Source organism: Hyalella azteca, unplaced genomic scaffold (assembly GCF_000764305.2).
Source record: "Hyalella azteca isolate HAZT.00-mixed unplaced genomic scaffold, Hazt_2.0.2 contig15442, whole genome shotgun sequence".
Classification (NCBI taxonomy): domain Eukaryota; kingdom Metazoa; phylum Arthropoda; class Malacostraca; order Amphipoda; family Hyalellidae; genus Hyalella; species Hyalella azteca.
This window is the reverse complement of record NW_025945296.1, coordinates 379,207-395,214: the sequence shown is the minus strand read 5'-3', so window position 1 is coordinate 395,214 and position 16,008 is coordinate 379,207. Positions and strand designations below refer to the sequence as shown.

The 16,008-nt window shown below is 34.6% G+C and overlaps 1 protein-coding gene across 2 annotated transcripts in view; it reads right to left on the bottom strand.

The window, feature by feature from the left end:
• Window positions 1-34: 34 nt before the first annotated feature.
• LOC108664597 (major facilitator superfamily domain-containing protein 6) overlaps window positions 35-16,008 on the bottom strand; it is a 17,482-nt gene continuing 1,508 nt past the window's right edge. Inside the window, exons 1-13 of one of the 2 annotated variants that reach the window (XM_018151218.2) lie at window positions 13,428-13,492; window positions 12,419-12,665; window positions 11,387-11,509; window positions 10,697-10,905; window positions 9,444-9,539; window positions 8,702-8,962; window positions 6,935-7,061; window positions 5,033-5,118; window positions 3,806-3,977; window positions 3,291-3,435; window positions 2,926-3,077; window positions 1,676-1,840; window positions 35-816 (exon numbers count right to left, since the gene is read on the bottom strand). In XM_018151218.2, coding sequence (XP_018006707.1) covers window positions 773-816; window positions 1,676-1,840; window positions 2,926-3,077; window positions 3,291-3,435; window positions 3,806-3,977; window positions 5,033-5,118; window positions 6,935-7,061; window positions 8,702-8,962; window positions 9,444-9,539; window positions 10,697-10,905; window positions 11,387-11,509; window positions 12,419-12,662 — 1,824 coding nt within the window. In that variant the 5' untranslated portion in view covers window positions 12,663-12,665; window positions 13,428-13,492 and the 3' untranslated portion in view covers window positions 35-772. Of the gene's footprint in view, window positions 817-1,675; window positions 1,841-2,925; window positions 3,078-3,290; window positions 3,436-3,805; window positions 3,978-5,032; window positions 5,119-6,934; window positions 7,062-8,701; window positions 8,963-9,443; window positions 9,540-10,696; window positions 10,906-11,386; window positions 11,510-12,418; window positions 12,666-13,427; window positions 13,493-16,008 lie in introns of those variants that run through there. The other variant, XM_018151219.2, reaches the window with a different exon arrangement.

Here is a 16,008-nt window from a genome sequence, read left to right as displayed (position 1 = left end):
GATAAACAAAATATTTTCAAAACTTGAAAATAAAAACGAAAAACTGTATGAATTTTGAATTGACTTCAATATTTATTGGTAATTAATACAACTTTTGCGACGAAAAAGTGTGGCTTAGCTTCCATTAATAGAATTAAATTGTCTTAAGTAAAGTCCGTTGCGACTAAATTATATCTAATATATATAATTTAGTTATTTTAGAAATATAACTTAGTTATTTATTTAGAAATAGAAAAAATTGATCATCAGAAATCTCCTTCATGTCAAAATCCATTTAGAGAGTTTTTCGATTTTTCTAAATTCTCGAGCGCTGTTTTAACATTTTGTCATCATTGCTAGAGGAATAAACTTTACCAATGTTATTAATTATTTAATGTTAGCGTTACATAAACTTTATGCTTGATATTAATTTTAACTTTGATATTAATTCACCATGTTAATTCAACATGTGAGTTTTTTTTTATTTTGCATAATTTAGCTTCTTAACTGAAAACTAGTTGCGTTAAAATCCTGGCAATTTTTGAGCACATACACTGGGCTCGTGATGTTTGGTACAAATTTCACAGTGCTAAGTGCAATTCTTCAAAAGATATTTAGGAAAAAACAAAAAAATGTTTTTTAGAGTCTGAGACTATGCTTATAAATAATACACATCGAATGATTTGGTTGCAGAGCATCTTCTTATCACACGCACGTTCAAGCAGAGATTAGTTTAACCGTCTTTCATATGTATATAGTTGCGCCACTGGACTTTTCTATCAAAATCTTCATCTCACACTTCTACTTTCTGATTGGCTTCTTCTTCTTTCGTATTTTCTGTAGAAACGAAACAATATATTAGGTAAACGATGCACAGTTACCATAACATAAATTTGAATGAACCTTACTCGTTACTGAGCGAGTAAGGGTTCTTACTTCAATGCTCCATAGGTTTTTTAGTCCAATACTTTACTTTAATCTTACTGAACTCTCATACTGAACCTTGCTTCAAGCGTTACTTAACGAAATTAAAATGAAAGCCTCTAGCCTCAATTTGTTTTATTTTTTCTAGATATAATAAATTTTACAATGCTCATGATATCACTTATATAATTTTTTTGCAGTTGATAATATTTAGTGGGTTCGGCTCAAGTGAAAATATTTAAGTCAATATATGTATATATTTCAATGATATAAGGCTCTAATGCAAGCAAATAAATACAGCGAAATCAAACTGTGGTAATGAGCGAATGTCGAAAAATATTTTGAATCTTTAAATTTATTTAATGAAAAATGCTCATGATGCTAATATAAAATTACGTAAGAATACCTGCATCCTGATCTTTGACTTCGGCGAGCTTATTGAGGTCGTATTTATGTAGTAAACAAATGCTTCAGATATCTTTCATGAAAAATGCTCATGATGCTAATATAAAATTACGTAAGACTACCTGCATCCTGATCTTTGACCTCGGCGAGCTTGTTAAGACCTTATTTATACAGTAAACAATTTCATTAGATGATATCTTTCATGAAAAATGCTCATGATGCTAATATAAAATTACGTAGGAATACCTGCATCCTGATCTTTGACCTCTGCGAGCTTGTTAAGACCGTATTTATACAGTAAATAAGTTCATCAGATTTATTTCATGAAAAATGCTCATGATGCTAATATAAAATTACGTAGGAATACCTGCATCCTGATCTTTGACCTCGGCGAGCTTGTTGAGACCGTATTTATGCAGGACGATGTACATGATAGCGAAGAAGAAACTGGCGACACCGAACACCCTGAAGGTCCAGACCATCCCGACGCCGGCGATCAGGAAGCCTCCTACCAGGGCTCCACCACCACGGCCTGCATAGCATAGCAATAGTTTAAAAATAGCTATATAATATAATAGTTAGTAATTTAATATTCAATATGATAGTTCAAAATATTCACATATTTCAAGGGTAGTTTAAAAATAGGCCGAGTTTGGCCAGTGGTTGATTCATATGATGCCCTGGACTTGTCTCGTATAGAGATATGTTTATTGGCCTTTTTTTGGTCAAACAGTAAATGCCGGAGAAGCAATGTGCTAGGTATCGAGCTGTATATCGAGAAATTTAACTTGTGCAATGCATTTCACATGTGTGTTACGAGATATGTTTAAAAGCCATAATTAAATGCATGGTTGGCAATATAAGTATCATTCACGAAAAAAGACAAACGTAACGCAAATATTAAGGAAGTATTTTTCTAAAAAAAACTCAAAAAACTAAAGCTTACTCCTAGCTTGATTTATTAAACAGAAAGATTTGTATTTAATCTCACAATAAGAAAATGTTGAGCTGGAATGAATAGCATTCGTTCTCATTTTTATACAACATAAGGGAACATAAATGCATTATTATCAAGTTATATCAAGAGGCTTTAACAGGCAATTTTACTTTAAATAATTAAAATAATAGTTAAATTTTATTTAATATTTAATAATGAATTTATACTAAATTTATAATTCATTTAATAATATTTATTCTATTTAATATTTAAATAATAATAATGATAATTTAAAAGCAAATAATAAATGAACGACTGTGCTCTTCATATAGACAGCAGAGATATGTTGGATTTGCCCAAAACTAGGTGAAGCTGCGCTATTGTGGAACCTCATAACATGAACCCCAATTATCAATTGATCAATAATACTAATTTCCATTGTTTGGGCAAATGAGAATTGCGGCCTAGTGAAAAAGAACAAGATTGTGCAAATCTATTGATAAATAACATATTAATATATTACATATTTGGTAAGAACGCTACACTTTCAGCTTCATAAGTTTTAATTATCGGAGCTTTAAAACTACTCGATATGCCCTAATTTTTCTACGTAATTTTTACCGCTGAAATGATGCTAGGCTTAACATTTTATCGCATACAACAAACGTTAATTTATTTACCAATATTGTAGTGGACTGCACCAGCAATGCCAGTGAGTGTACCCAGCAGGCTGGTCGGGGCCAGGATAGGGAAGTATGTGACAGCAGCCACCCACATGATCTGGTAGGTGAACACCTCCAGGGCCTCGAAAATGAAACAGTACCAGGGGTTCCTGCCGTGAATGTAAAATTCAATAACGATGACTATCCACATTGGAACATAGACGCGCTTGTAAATTTTCTAATTCAGACACTTTGGACAGAAAAGTTTAGAAGCTGTTGTGCGTAAATTTTCTAATATAGACTCTTTGGACAAAAGTTTGGAGTTGTTGTACGTTAATTTACGATGTAGGAAAACGCACTCAATGTTAATATTTGACGCTTACGTGATAATGGAGTATCCGAACATTCTGACGGTGTACGCTAGGAAGCCGATAACGAAAACTTTTTGCCTTCCGAGTTTCTCGACGATCCTGTCAGACACGAGCAACATGGGCACTCCAGTGAGACAGCCAAACGTCATCGTCAGTCCTGCGACGAATAGGATGCGACTTAGTGCGAATTAAAGAGAAGTTATTTAGACTATAAAACAGGAACAACTTTTGGTTCTCCCTCACCTCTTTGTCGATGGTTTTTTTCTGTACTATCGTTGCCAAAACATTGATACGAGTAACATTTAGAGCGGTTAATTTATCCGTGTAGTTGGAGTATTTGTGAACAATCGCGAGCATAAAATATCTTATAATAACGAAGAACAAGTAACCGTAATAGACTGATCAATAAAATCTGAAATTTCGTTAGCATTTGCGCCAGAAATATTTAATATTATCAGATGCTTTGCACATCAATAAAACTCAAGTCTCTGCAGAGAGGAGGCTAAAACGTCAGGAGTAGAGGTTACCCAGTAGATACGTGGGAGCTTTCAGGTAGTTGAGGAAGACGAAGAGGTAGTTCTCCAAGAAGCCCCAATTCGCCCCCAGAAGGAAGATGATGAAAAGGAATATGACAACCTCCGTCCTCTTCATCAGTTGAATGATGTCTCTCCAGATATTCTCGTTCTTTTCTGATTTTACCTAAATAAATTCAAGTTACGATAGTGGATGAGAAAATTGTTGAATGTGGACATATGTTAAAAAAAATGACGCGTGAAGCACTTTTAAAAAAAATTGCACTTTTGCACAAAAAAAATTGCACTTTTCCTCTTATTGCAATAGATATCTTCAGTGTTCAAAAAATTTTAAGCGCCATTGAGAAGACACAAATTATTTCTCGACCGGTAAAAGATGGAGGGAGTTGCATAATGACTCCAGTATGTAAACCGAAAAAAAATCTTTGGCGTTTAATGAGAATATGATTGAACTCATTTGCTGAATGCATCCGCGCGCAGCAGCAGCAGCAAGATCGTAGAAAATGCTCTTAATGATAACACAATTTGTTAAGATAATCAATCTCGAGTTGAATGCATCGGACTACGATTGTAAACGCGTTGCAGAGAGCAGAGACCAGTTCAATAAATCAGTTCCCAGCAAAGGAGTGGCTGAATTTGCCACCAAACGTAAAATTGCGCTGGATAAGGGCCCAAGCCGGTTTATACCGCTCATTTCTAGTGATCTGCACTCTTTTCAATCTACAAAAAATGAAGTACGTACACTAATCATATATCTGTAACCGCAATAAAAATAAAGGGACTCTGCTGCATTTTACACCCATAAGTAATCTGAGGAAAGGCCAGTCAACAAAAAAATTTTCAACAACGCTTCGTTTACATGAGTAAACGAATATATTGAAAAACGAATCATTGTATTTGAAAATATGTGGTGATTATAGAATAGAATAGAAGTGTCGGCACTGAAGAAATAGGCCCATGGCCTGTTGCCGATTCTTGTACTTTTCGTGACTTGATTCACAAGGGATCCGGCCTTTGGAACCCGATCTTTTCATAATTGACGATTGACTGAGATAGCTGCTGGACTTATTGCCTGGTCCGTAAGGACCACTATTAACGACCACTATTGACCACACTATGACCACAATTAAGAATAAAACTCGCATCAAAGTTGATGCAAAGGACCACTATTAACGACCACTATTGACCACACTATGACCACTATTAAAGAATAAAACTCACATCAAGGTTGATGCAAAAAGCAACGATGGCGCTGCAGCCGAGCAGCAACGCGTGCAGGTAGATCGCGTACGAGTAGTCGGCCGGCCCTGAAATGTGCAAGACAATTGAGCTTCATAAAAAAGTTAACACAATCATACTTCCTAACGACATTTTTCACAGCACCTCATTAAAGTTATGACGTAACGTCACGAATTGTTATTTTGGTACGATAGAAAAACGAAATAATACCCGATTAGTTCCTTGAAGTATAAACAAACTAATAGGTGGCATTTGTAGGTACTACTGGATGATACGACGTTTTTATGGTATGGCATTTATGGTACTGATGAACTGAATGTTGGAATCTTTCCCTATTCATTATTAACCCATTGGAATAGCCAATAAAAATTCAATAATGCAGACTGTCAAACGCATCTGTTGAATTTAATTCAATATGACTGAATTCATCGTTTGCTTGAATATGTATACCAGTTAAAACAGTGACGCACCAAACAAAGCAAAATTATCATATATAATCATATATAAATACAGATATTATGTATCAACCATTTCCATTTCAATGAAGCTGCTGAACAATTTATGAACTATGGCATTTATAAACCAATTACAGTAATACACGTGGAAAGTTATATTTTACAGTCCACGTATTTACTTTATGGTTCTGGCCCAGATCTCTGACCTTATCTCGGGTTGTTAGATAAAAGATAATTCACATTTCATTGCATGAGCAATGCTTAGTAAATGTTAAATGTAAAATAAAAACACGTGTTCAACAACTTATTATTTATTGCACTTATGTTGAAGCTGTGATTATTGATGTCAAAATGCGTTTTTAGCGCATTTTCTCATTTATGGAAAAAATGCACTATTGTGCTCGCCATGTCCGTCTGTCTGTCTGTCTGTCTGTCTGTCTGTCTGTCTGTCTGTCTGTCTGTCTGTCTGTCCGTCTTTCCATCCGTCCGTGACCTCAAGTTTTCGTCGACGATAAAATGCGCTCTCTGTCACTCACTGCAGTGAGTACTGAGTTATATTTTTTATGTAATCAGTGCACAATATTCATCACTTTTACATACGGCTGAAGGTATAATAATGAAGCATATATTTCAGCATTTGTTCTAGATATTATTATTCTAAATTGATGTTGTTTGCGGTACATGAAATTTAGGATTTATAGTCATTTTGCGAAACCTAGAATGTTCTCAGTTTTGTTATTTAATTTTCGTTGTATTGAATGCGATAAATATTATTCTTGTTTACAATTTGTTTGGTTATTTTTTAAGCTTTTTAAATACCACGCCCATTTAATTATTTTTCGAGAACGCGTTTCTAATTCAACAAGCTCATTAAGAAGCAAATTTATACACCGTCATAATTTTTTTCTTTACGTACTCGATTGGTGAGGAGGATTAAATAACTAGAGAAATAAATTTTCGTTTGTTTCAAATTTAAATTTTAATTTTCAAAGTATTTATTTATTAGCTTGACCATTTTGGTAGTCTTGGATTTGCAATTACTTAACTTTTCTAATGAGACATGAATTTCAAATCATTATATTTGTAAATCCGTTACAGCTTTCGATGCGTATTTTTTATTTCAAAATTTTATTCATTTGAAGTTACAAAACTTCACACCTATCGTTATAGATGCCACTAACATTATTTGACCAACAACATATCGGTTCTCATAAAAATTGCGTTCACATACAGAGAAATTAGCTTCAAAAAGGTAAAATTGGTTTTTAATTCAAAATTGTATTCATTTGAAATTACAAAACTTCACACCTATCGTTATAGACGCCACTAACATTATTTGACCAACAACATATCTGCTCTCATAAAAGATTGCGTTCAAATGAAGAAAAATTGGCTTTAAAAAGTTGAAATTAGTTAAATAATAAATTACCTTTGGACAGAGACTCGACGATGCAGGAGGCGATGAAGGGGAAGGTGGCCATGCTGAGCATGGCGACGAGTCTCTGCTTGCCGTAGTCGCCGCCGGTGCGCAGCATCACAGCCATAATCGACGCGTCCTGTGGTGAATAGTCTTGAATAGTGTTAAATAGTGTTGAATAGTGTTGAATAAATAGTATTGAATAGTCTTGAATAAATAGTATGAATAAATAGTGTTGAATGAATAGTGTTCTGTTAGTTTCATAAATAGTCGGGACGTACATTGGGGTAAAATTGTCCAGTTAGTCTCATACATAGTTGGGACATATCCTGATGTGAATAGTGTTGAATAAATTGTGCTGAATAGTGTTGAATAAATAGTGTTGAATAGTGTTGAATACATAGTGTTGAATAAATAGTGTTGAATAGTGTTGAATAAATTGTGTTGAATAGCGTTGAATAAATAGTGTTGAATACATAGTGTTGAATAAATAGTGTTGAATAAATAGTGTTTAATAAATAGCGTTCAATAATAGTGTTGAATAAATTGTGTTGAATAAATAGTGCTGAATAAATAGTGTTGAATAAATAGTGCTGAATAAATAGTGTTGAATAAATAATGTTGAATAAATAGTGTTGAATAAATAGTGTTGAATAGTGTTGAATAAATAGTGTTGAATGGTGTTCAATAAATAGTGTTGAATAGTGTTGAATAAATAGTCTTGAATAAATTGTGTTCCGTAAGTCTCATAAATAGTCGGGAAATGTTATGGGGTGAATCTAGTGTTGAATAGTGTTCCGTTAGTATCATAAATAGTCGGAACATGTCCTGGGTAGGAAGTTGTCCGTTAGTCTCATCAATAGTCCAGCCAAAAATGATAACTATATTACGAGTATATTTTCTTCCCAGCCAATGTCTTCACCTTCTCAGGTCCCACGTGAAAGCAAATGTGATGGCAGTTCTTCAAGCTTTCACGAATCCTAAATTCGATAATTGCAATTCAAAAAGAATATTTTCAAATCGCATAGAATAAGCAACTGGCGTTTGCATGTTAATATGATTATTTTTCTTAAGCTGTATGAACATAATATACTTTATTAATTGAGTGTATTTGTGTTTCTAGGACTGAACTTCTTCTGAAATGAACTTTCTGTTATGAACTGACGATGGAGCTGGACTCTGAAATGTTTTGTCTTGTAAAGATATGATGATTTTTTATGGTTTTATCTCTGCTTTTAAATTCCTGTTAAATTTGCCATTTAAGCAAACAAGTGATTTTAAAACATGATTTACAGTTTCTGCCATTAGCTGACATGAAAGAGCCAAGTCTATATGGGGACCAGAACAATCAATGCACCGAAGTATCGCTATATATATTTACTCGAAAGCAAAATATTTTAATGAAATCATATTTATCCTTCAACATTTTGTCTGCAGCATGTTGATGTCATTGATTCGAGATGGCATTTGTTATACAACATATTGCGATCACCCTATAAATTTAAATAAATTCCCTTAAAAAATTTAACTATCAAGTATAGTGTATCAACCTTCCTCTCAAGATTAATTTTTTAAGCAATGGAAGTAACTCACTATAAATGAATTCTTTCTTCGTTATAAAGTTAACTATGACCTACAAAAATTTAAAAACAGGCTGACTAAACATTTTATCGAAACATTCAAATCACAATAATTCTTCATGGGGTGCTGATTTCTTTCTGAAAGACCATAACAATTTCATAACATTTCGAAAAATAAAACATAAATTTCGTCACCCACCATCATCGAGAAGGCTGCATTCATGAACAAAGTCACGAAGATTCTGCAGATAAAGTAGATCCAAAAGGTTCTAGAATTGCTCATATAGGAATCGTCTACTCCTTGCATCGACGTAGGAACACACGTTACGATGCATTCGTTGGTGCTGGCGTAGAAATTGTCTTTGGAGGAGGAGAATCGAGAACGTCCGTTAGAGAACTGCACGGTGTGGCCACAGCCAGCTTCGTCTGGCATCTCCAAGAAACAAGAAGACAGCGGCAACTGTGAGAACCAAGCTACTTTTAATTATAAATAGAAATATTATTATTCTATGAAGAAAATTTCGCGATGTCTTGTTTCAACTTTTTTTAATTATAAGTATAAATATCATTATTCTATAAAGAAAATTTCGCAACGTCTTCTACAAGCAGAACTACGAGGGTACGTCAATTTTAAGGCAACCGAGAAAGAATTTAAAAATAAGCGCAAAAGCATGAACAGGAATTGAGGAAATATTCTATGAATATCGTAAATATGATGAAAAACTCGTCCATGGACGCCATTCTAAGTCATCCAAATTTATAATAAGATAATGCTCATTATTTGATTTTAATAGAGCACCTGAAGTTTCACTCACCTGTTAATATACTGCAAGCCTTAAAGAAATTCACAACTTGAGTTAATCTACACTCTGAACAAAAATTTTTACCGGTACATTTAGTTAATGAGGGGCATTGTGCTTTATTGCATCGCCTTATTATACCTCATGACTGCGATCAACCGAAGTGCAGTGCAAGGTTTGGTTGGTGTTGGAGAAGACGTCCAATTCTGAATTATCGAAGCATGGACTGTTGCACAACTGTGTAGGAACAGGAAAACATAAAACAAATTTCTCATTAAATTCATTGAAGTTTCTGTTACATACGATTGCATCGTAAAAAGAAAGTTATATAATAAATTCGTCACTAAATCTTCAGTTATGAGAGATATGTTAAAAAATCTCCATTTCATCATGAATTTAATACAAATTAAGAATTGACCGTGCTAATTTGTTTGAACACAAGGAGATAGGAAATAAACCACAAATTCCTTTGTCAAATGTTCATACCTACTAATATTTATGAAATGTTGGCAATTTAAATGAGTATATATACCTAAAGAAGTGGCCAGTATTGATTTAGTATTTTTTTAGTTGAACATATAAGGAACTAAATTTAAGTTTAACTACGAAATTTAACACTCAGGATAATCATTTACCCTGGGCATGCGCTCAGAGCAGACGGTCTCTCCTCTGAAAACAGAATTGGCCAGTTTTACTTGGGTTAGACACAAGTAACAATGTAAGGTATGCAGGGTGATTCACGGAAATTTTTTTATGTATTTCACGCTAAGCAGCCAGATGTTGTAGGATAAAGGCGTGGAGTATTTCACATGGAAGGCAAGGTCATGAAATTTTGTGTCCCTCCTAGTCAGTTGCCACCATGCACTGGACAAGTGAGCAGCGTGCGTTTGCTGTCGAGATATACTTTTTAAATGGCCGTTCTGCTATCGCTACTCAACGAGTATTCCGTATTCGGTTCTGTATTCGTCCTTCAGGTCAAGTCCCGGATCGGAAATCGATTATTACCTGGGTTCATCCGATTTTTTTCAGTGCGAATTTTTATGTGGTTATCTTAAATCAATTGTATACAATGACCGTCTAAGGACCCTACCTCATTTGAAGAACAACATAAGCGAAGCCATTGCCAACATACCCGTCAAATTGCTTTAGCGAGTTGAACGGAACTTCAAAAAATAGACTAACTGAATGCATTGACAATGGAGGCTTTCATTTGTCCGATGTCATATTTAAAAAAAATGACACAAAAATTCAAGGTCTTTTCCAATAAAATTTATATTGTAGTGATATCTTTACTAGTTCTTTGTTATTGAGCTTTCAAATCAGGGAGTTTGATTGAATCACCCTGTAGTTTAAAACAAAAGTTCAACACTTAGGATAATTAAATAATCATTCACCCATGGCATGCGGTCAGAGCTGAGGGTCTCGCCTTCAAGCAGGCAAAATGGCTCGGAGAGAGACAAGCCTGACGAGTTGAAGTTCAGCGGCTGCATGTGTTGTAGTTCCAACACCGGCGTGAACACCGACGCGATGTTGAACAGAACCGTCAAGCCGATGTTGGCTATCAGAATAGCCTTGAAGTTGGAAACGTAATCTCCGATAATACCTGTAGAGACATTGTGGTCAGATTGTGCTTGACAAGTGTAGTTGGCATTGATCGCATTTATAACATTAGCATTGAAACTTGAACTTGAGAGGTTACATGCTTACCGCAGTTGACGGGCCACGTGGTGGCGGGCAGAGGCAGGATGGCGTGAAGGGTTGCATGCTTACCATAGATGACGGGCCACGTGGTGGCGGGCAGAGGCAGGATGGCGTGAGAGGTTGCATGCTTACCATAGATGACGGGCCACGTGGTGGCGGGCAGAGGCAGGATGGCGTGAGGGGTTGCATGCTTACCACAGATGACGGACCACGTGGTGACGGGCAGAGGCAGGATGCGTGAGAGGTTGCATGCTTACCACAGATGACGGGCCACGTGATGGCGGGCAGAGGCAGGATGGCGTGAAGGGTTGCATGCTTACCACAGATAACGGGCTACGTGGAGGCGGGCAGAGGCAGGATGGCGTGAGAGGTTGCATGCTTACCACAGATGACAGGCCCCATGATGGCTGGCAGTGGCAGGATTGAATAAATGATTGCGATCTCTTTAACGGAGATGCCGAGCTGCTGCATGTGCAGTGAGAAGTATGGAGTCACACAAAACATTCCTGCCGAAACAAAAGTTATAAGTATTAGATTAATATTATCTTTACATAGTTGTTATTATATTATTGCTATGCCTGAAACAATTTTTCATTCTTGTAACGTATTCACAACTTATCTCAAGACAAGTTTTTTTCCATTTGAAATATATATGATTTTTAGCTGATGAATGTACTTTATTATTATTATTTAATATAAAAATATTTAAAAATGGGAACCATACATTAAATTTAATGCATTATTATTAACATTAATTTTTCATTGAAATACTTGGAGTTAATTAGGCATTAATAATTTTATGATGGTGTTACTGGTATAAAAAGTTTTGGACTCCATATCAGTGCAAAGTGAGATAACAAATGAAAAATAAGCGACATCTTAATAGCAATTTTTTCTAGTAGTTAGGTACACAGTCTCATTATTTCTCTATTGGTGCACCAAGTAATCCTCGCAATGCATTGTATGTTTCCGATCACTGAAAATATTTATAGATAATAAGATGTATTACTATATTGTTAAAATGAGACGAACAAATGTTCCTGTGCGTATCAAAATTATGTTAAATATTTGCGTGAATTACATTTACGGAACAAGTAGAGCGATAGGGTAACATGGGGCAGCGAGCCCACTGCGGGTCACGGGCCCATAGCGGGTTTCTCGCTAAGTATGGCAGATATTGGTCCGTGTTCTCTATCAAAACAAAGAACCACCTCGTATCAATTAAAACTTCATCAAAAATTTAGTTTAAAAAAAGTGGGGGGCGCGCTGCCCCACGTTACCCTATCTGAAGGAACAGATTTGAACTTTCCCAAAACCGTGTGCCAGGAAATGAATAAAAATTTCTGTCGTCATGAATCAGAATACAATGACAAACAATATAATATACCAAAATTATCGTCTATCAAACATCTCACCTCCGAAAAAAAGGAACGTTAAAATCTTGATAGGAATCAATCGCTTGTCCGGCTTCAATTCTTTCCACACTTTTCTCCTCCAGGAAATTTTCTGAGCTTCTTCCATTCCTTCTTTAGGGGATTTTATGTCTTTCAAGTCTTCGTGGTCAAGGATTGCTGACAATTTGCGTTTCTCGTCAGTTAGCAATCGTTCGCCGACGGCAAGACCGCGGTCCGTAGTTAACTTAGAGTTTAGCTCAGACATTTTCTGTACAAAGGGAATTCCTTGGAAAACATTTCAGACATGTGCATGTAGTCAGTCAATTCACTATTAAAATCTATTAACAAATTAAATTAATCCAGTAAGAAATTTTTGACACAATCACTATTAAAATCTATTAACAAATCAAATCAACCTAAGAACAAATTTTTGATACAAAGATTGGTGATTTTCTAATGAAAATAGAGAGTCAAGTTAATTAGCCGTTGTTATACTAGTAGAAGTTGTAAATTGTATTTGATCTGCTCCGTACGCTCAAGGTAAACAACAGCAATAATTCCGTTTGTCGATTAAAAATCCTGGAACTAATAAATGATTACGTTTTTTGAAATTACTCAAAAAAAATTCCCGTATTGTATCAATTTCAAATGGAGTTTGTATCAATTTCAAATGGAGTTTGTATCAATTTCAAATGAAGCTTGTATCAATTTAAAATGGAGTTTGTATCTAGTTTGTATCAATTTCAAATGGAGTTTGTATCAATTTCAAATGGAGTTTGTATTAATTTCAAATGAAGTTTGTATCAATTTCAAATGGAGTTTGTATCAATTTCAAATGGAGTTTGTATTAATTTAAAATGGAGTTTGTATTAATTTAAAATGGAATTTGTATCAATTTAAAATGGAGTTTGTAGCAATTTCAAATAGAGTTGGTATCAATTTCAAATGGAGTTTGTAACAATTTCAAATGGAGTTTGTTTCAATTTAAAATGGAGTTTGTATCAATTTCAAATGGAATATCAATGCTTACATTGGGTTGGTGACTCGGGTGGATGATGTTAAGGCAGAGGCCAATAGTTCGCCTCGCAACTCCTACTGCACTTCAGACAGTGAAGACATTTCGAGGTGCAAGGCGAAGAGCAATTCAGATTTTTATTACTACGTATGAATGCTGTTTTTTTTATTATGACAGTGGCCTAAATGAAAGTGCAATAAACTCTCGAAAAGACATGTTAATGCTCGGTAACACATTCATATTATGTAATATTTTTCGCATTTGATTCATTATTTTTTAAATTAATTATTTAAGATTGTTACCAAGCTGGACGTTGCTTTCTTCGAAATTCATTTCTAAAATTCATAATTCGATACTATTGGGAAATGTTATATTTGAAAGAGACGAATAACGATCGCATAACTGATTGAATATATCTTACAAAAATGAGCGTTAGAAATTCGTTGGTTTATATAATATGTTCAATGTGAGCAAATTCTTGTAGAGTTCATCTCTGAATCGATTTGGTAACAAACTATGCAAGACAATTGGGTATTCAAAGAGCGTAGTTCCTAAACCATTCAAAAATTGTCAGAATTGTAATCCCTGTGTACTCGAAGTGTAGCATGGCGACAGTTGACGCAAATGCATTTGTGTATGTATATTTTCATACTTGAATGTCAAGTGCAGCCTGCATCTTCACACCTCACACTCGACCTCCAAGGCTGTTAGATAGCATGAAAATGCTCACTCTGAACCACTCATGTAAAACATTGTGATACAACAAATATCGTGAATATTTCAGCTTCGTAAAATGCGAGGTCTTTTCACTGCGAATTTCTAGTGCAGATATAAAAAAATTCAATTATTCGTCGATTTTTTTAGAATAACTATAATTGTGTGAGGAGATACCTGATCAAACTTTCGATAACATATGATTGATCGTCATATTTACGATCAATTCATGTTTTTCAAATCCTGAAATTGTCGCTGTAAACCGTAACAGAAATGTTTATATATATACATTCTGAACGACGATAAATTTTTCAAGCAAGACATAAGTCCACAATTAGATTGCTAGTTGAAAATTGACAATGTCCAGCCGTTCGTTGTTGACTGGTCACTAGTAGTTAGGTATATAAGAACATTAACATATATTAATTCACTCAGCAGAAAGCATTAACTAATTTTATCCTACTGCTATAATTTTTATTGACTCAAATTCATTGTTATTGACTCAAATCCTGCTAAGCTTCTTCGAAATCTTAAAATAATCCAAACAATAACATTAATGAACCAAGTTAAGTTCTTTTCAAACCGAATTAACTTCCGATCACATGCTTCATTGAAACAGGTTTCACAACAGCGTCTAGCACTTCACTGGCAAAGTCTGAAGCGTGACAAGCTTGGATTTATTTAATTATGCTATCTGAATTTATTTCTTGGAAAGTTCCACGACTAAAGGGCTTGAGGTCAATAGTGAAATGCCCTTAATAATATGTTGATGTGAGGGCCACAACTGGATAATGGAGTTTGCCACAACTGGATAATGGATAACGGTTTAACTTAATGGCACTTAAATCGCAGATTAAAATGGTGAATTATCAAGATTGAATATATTTGCAGCGAAATAGAGTCGCTCAATAAACATAAGTGTCGCTCACTAAACATTAGAACAATGAATAGCTCATTGACTGCGTTAATTACATTCATATGCAAAACAGCATAAACTTTTGTGAGTCATTACGTATAGATTAGCCACGCACTGTTCAATTTGTTTTTCACTTATTTTTCTTGTTGTCTAGTCATGTTGTCTAGAGTCTTGTTTTCCAGAGTATTTTTCGGTCAACAATCGAGATTAGTTGAAACAAAGGTATATCACGTATATGCGGCTGCTATACGTACTAATAAAATAACAATGGCATATACGGCTGCAATACGTACTAATAACGATGGGATATGCGGCTGCTATACATACTAATAAATTAAACACGAATCTATGAATAAAGATCAATAAATAAATCATCAGCTTTATTTCATGTTGAGTGACCTCAAACATAATAGAACGTGCGTGAAGTGCGAGTGGCATTAATTTTTCGGACTTCACAGCATCAAATTATATGTCAAATCTAGTGAGAATCCAGAATTTTGATGTAACACAAGATATAAATCTTAATCTACTTCTCGTGAATAAATATCAAAAACGACGATTAAATGAATAACTTCTATTAAAACTTGTAAACTACTCTGTTTTTTTTGCTTAAAAATTTTGCTCGCTAAGTCATCAATTACAATCGCTTTGAATGTTTATGAATCAATTATTGCCACACTCATTTAATAAATAAACGTCTGGATGTTACCATCTGACATATATTTAATATAATGAAGTTTATCCCAGAATCAAACTATTTTCTTCATTTCCTCCTTAATTAGTAGGAATGATGTCCGTAGATTAAGGCCTGTAAATAATGTAGGGAGTAACCGCATACATCAAAGTGAAAGTGCACAAAAAGTTTTAAAATGTTTTTACACGAACTCGGATTCCGTTTTGAACAAAAAAAGTGAACTGTTAACTGTGATCGCAAACGAGAGTATAGACATTATTTGTATTACAGAA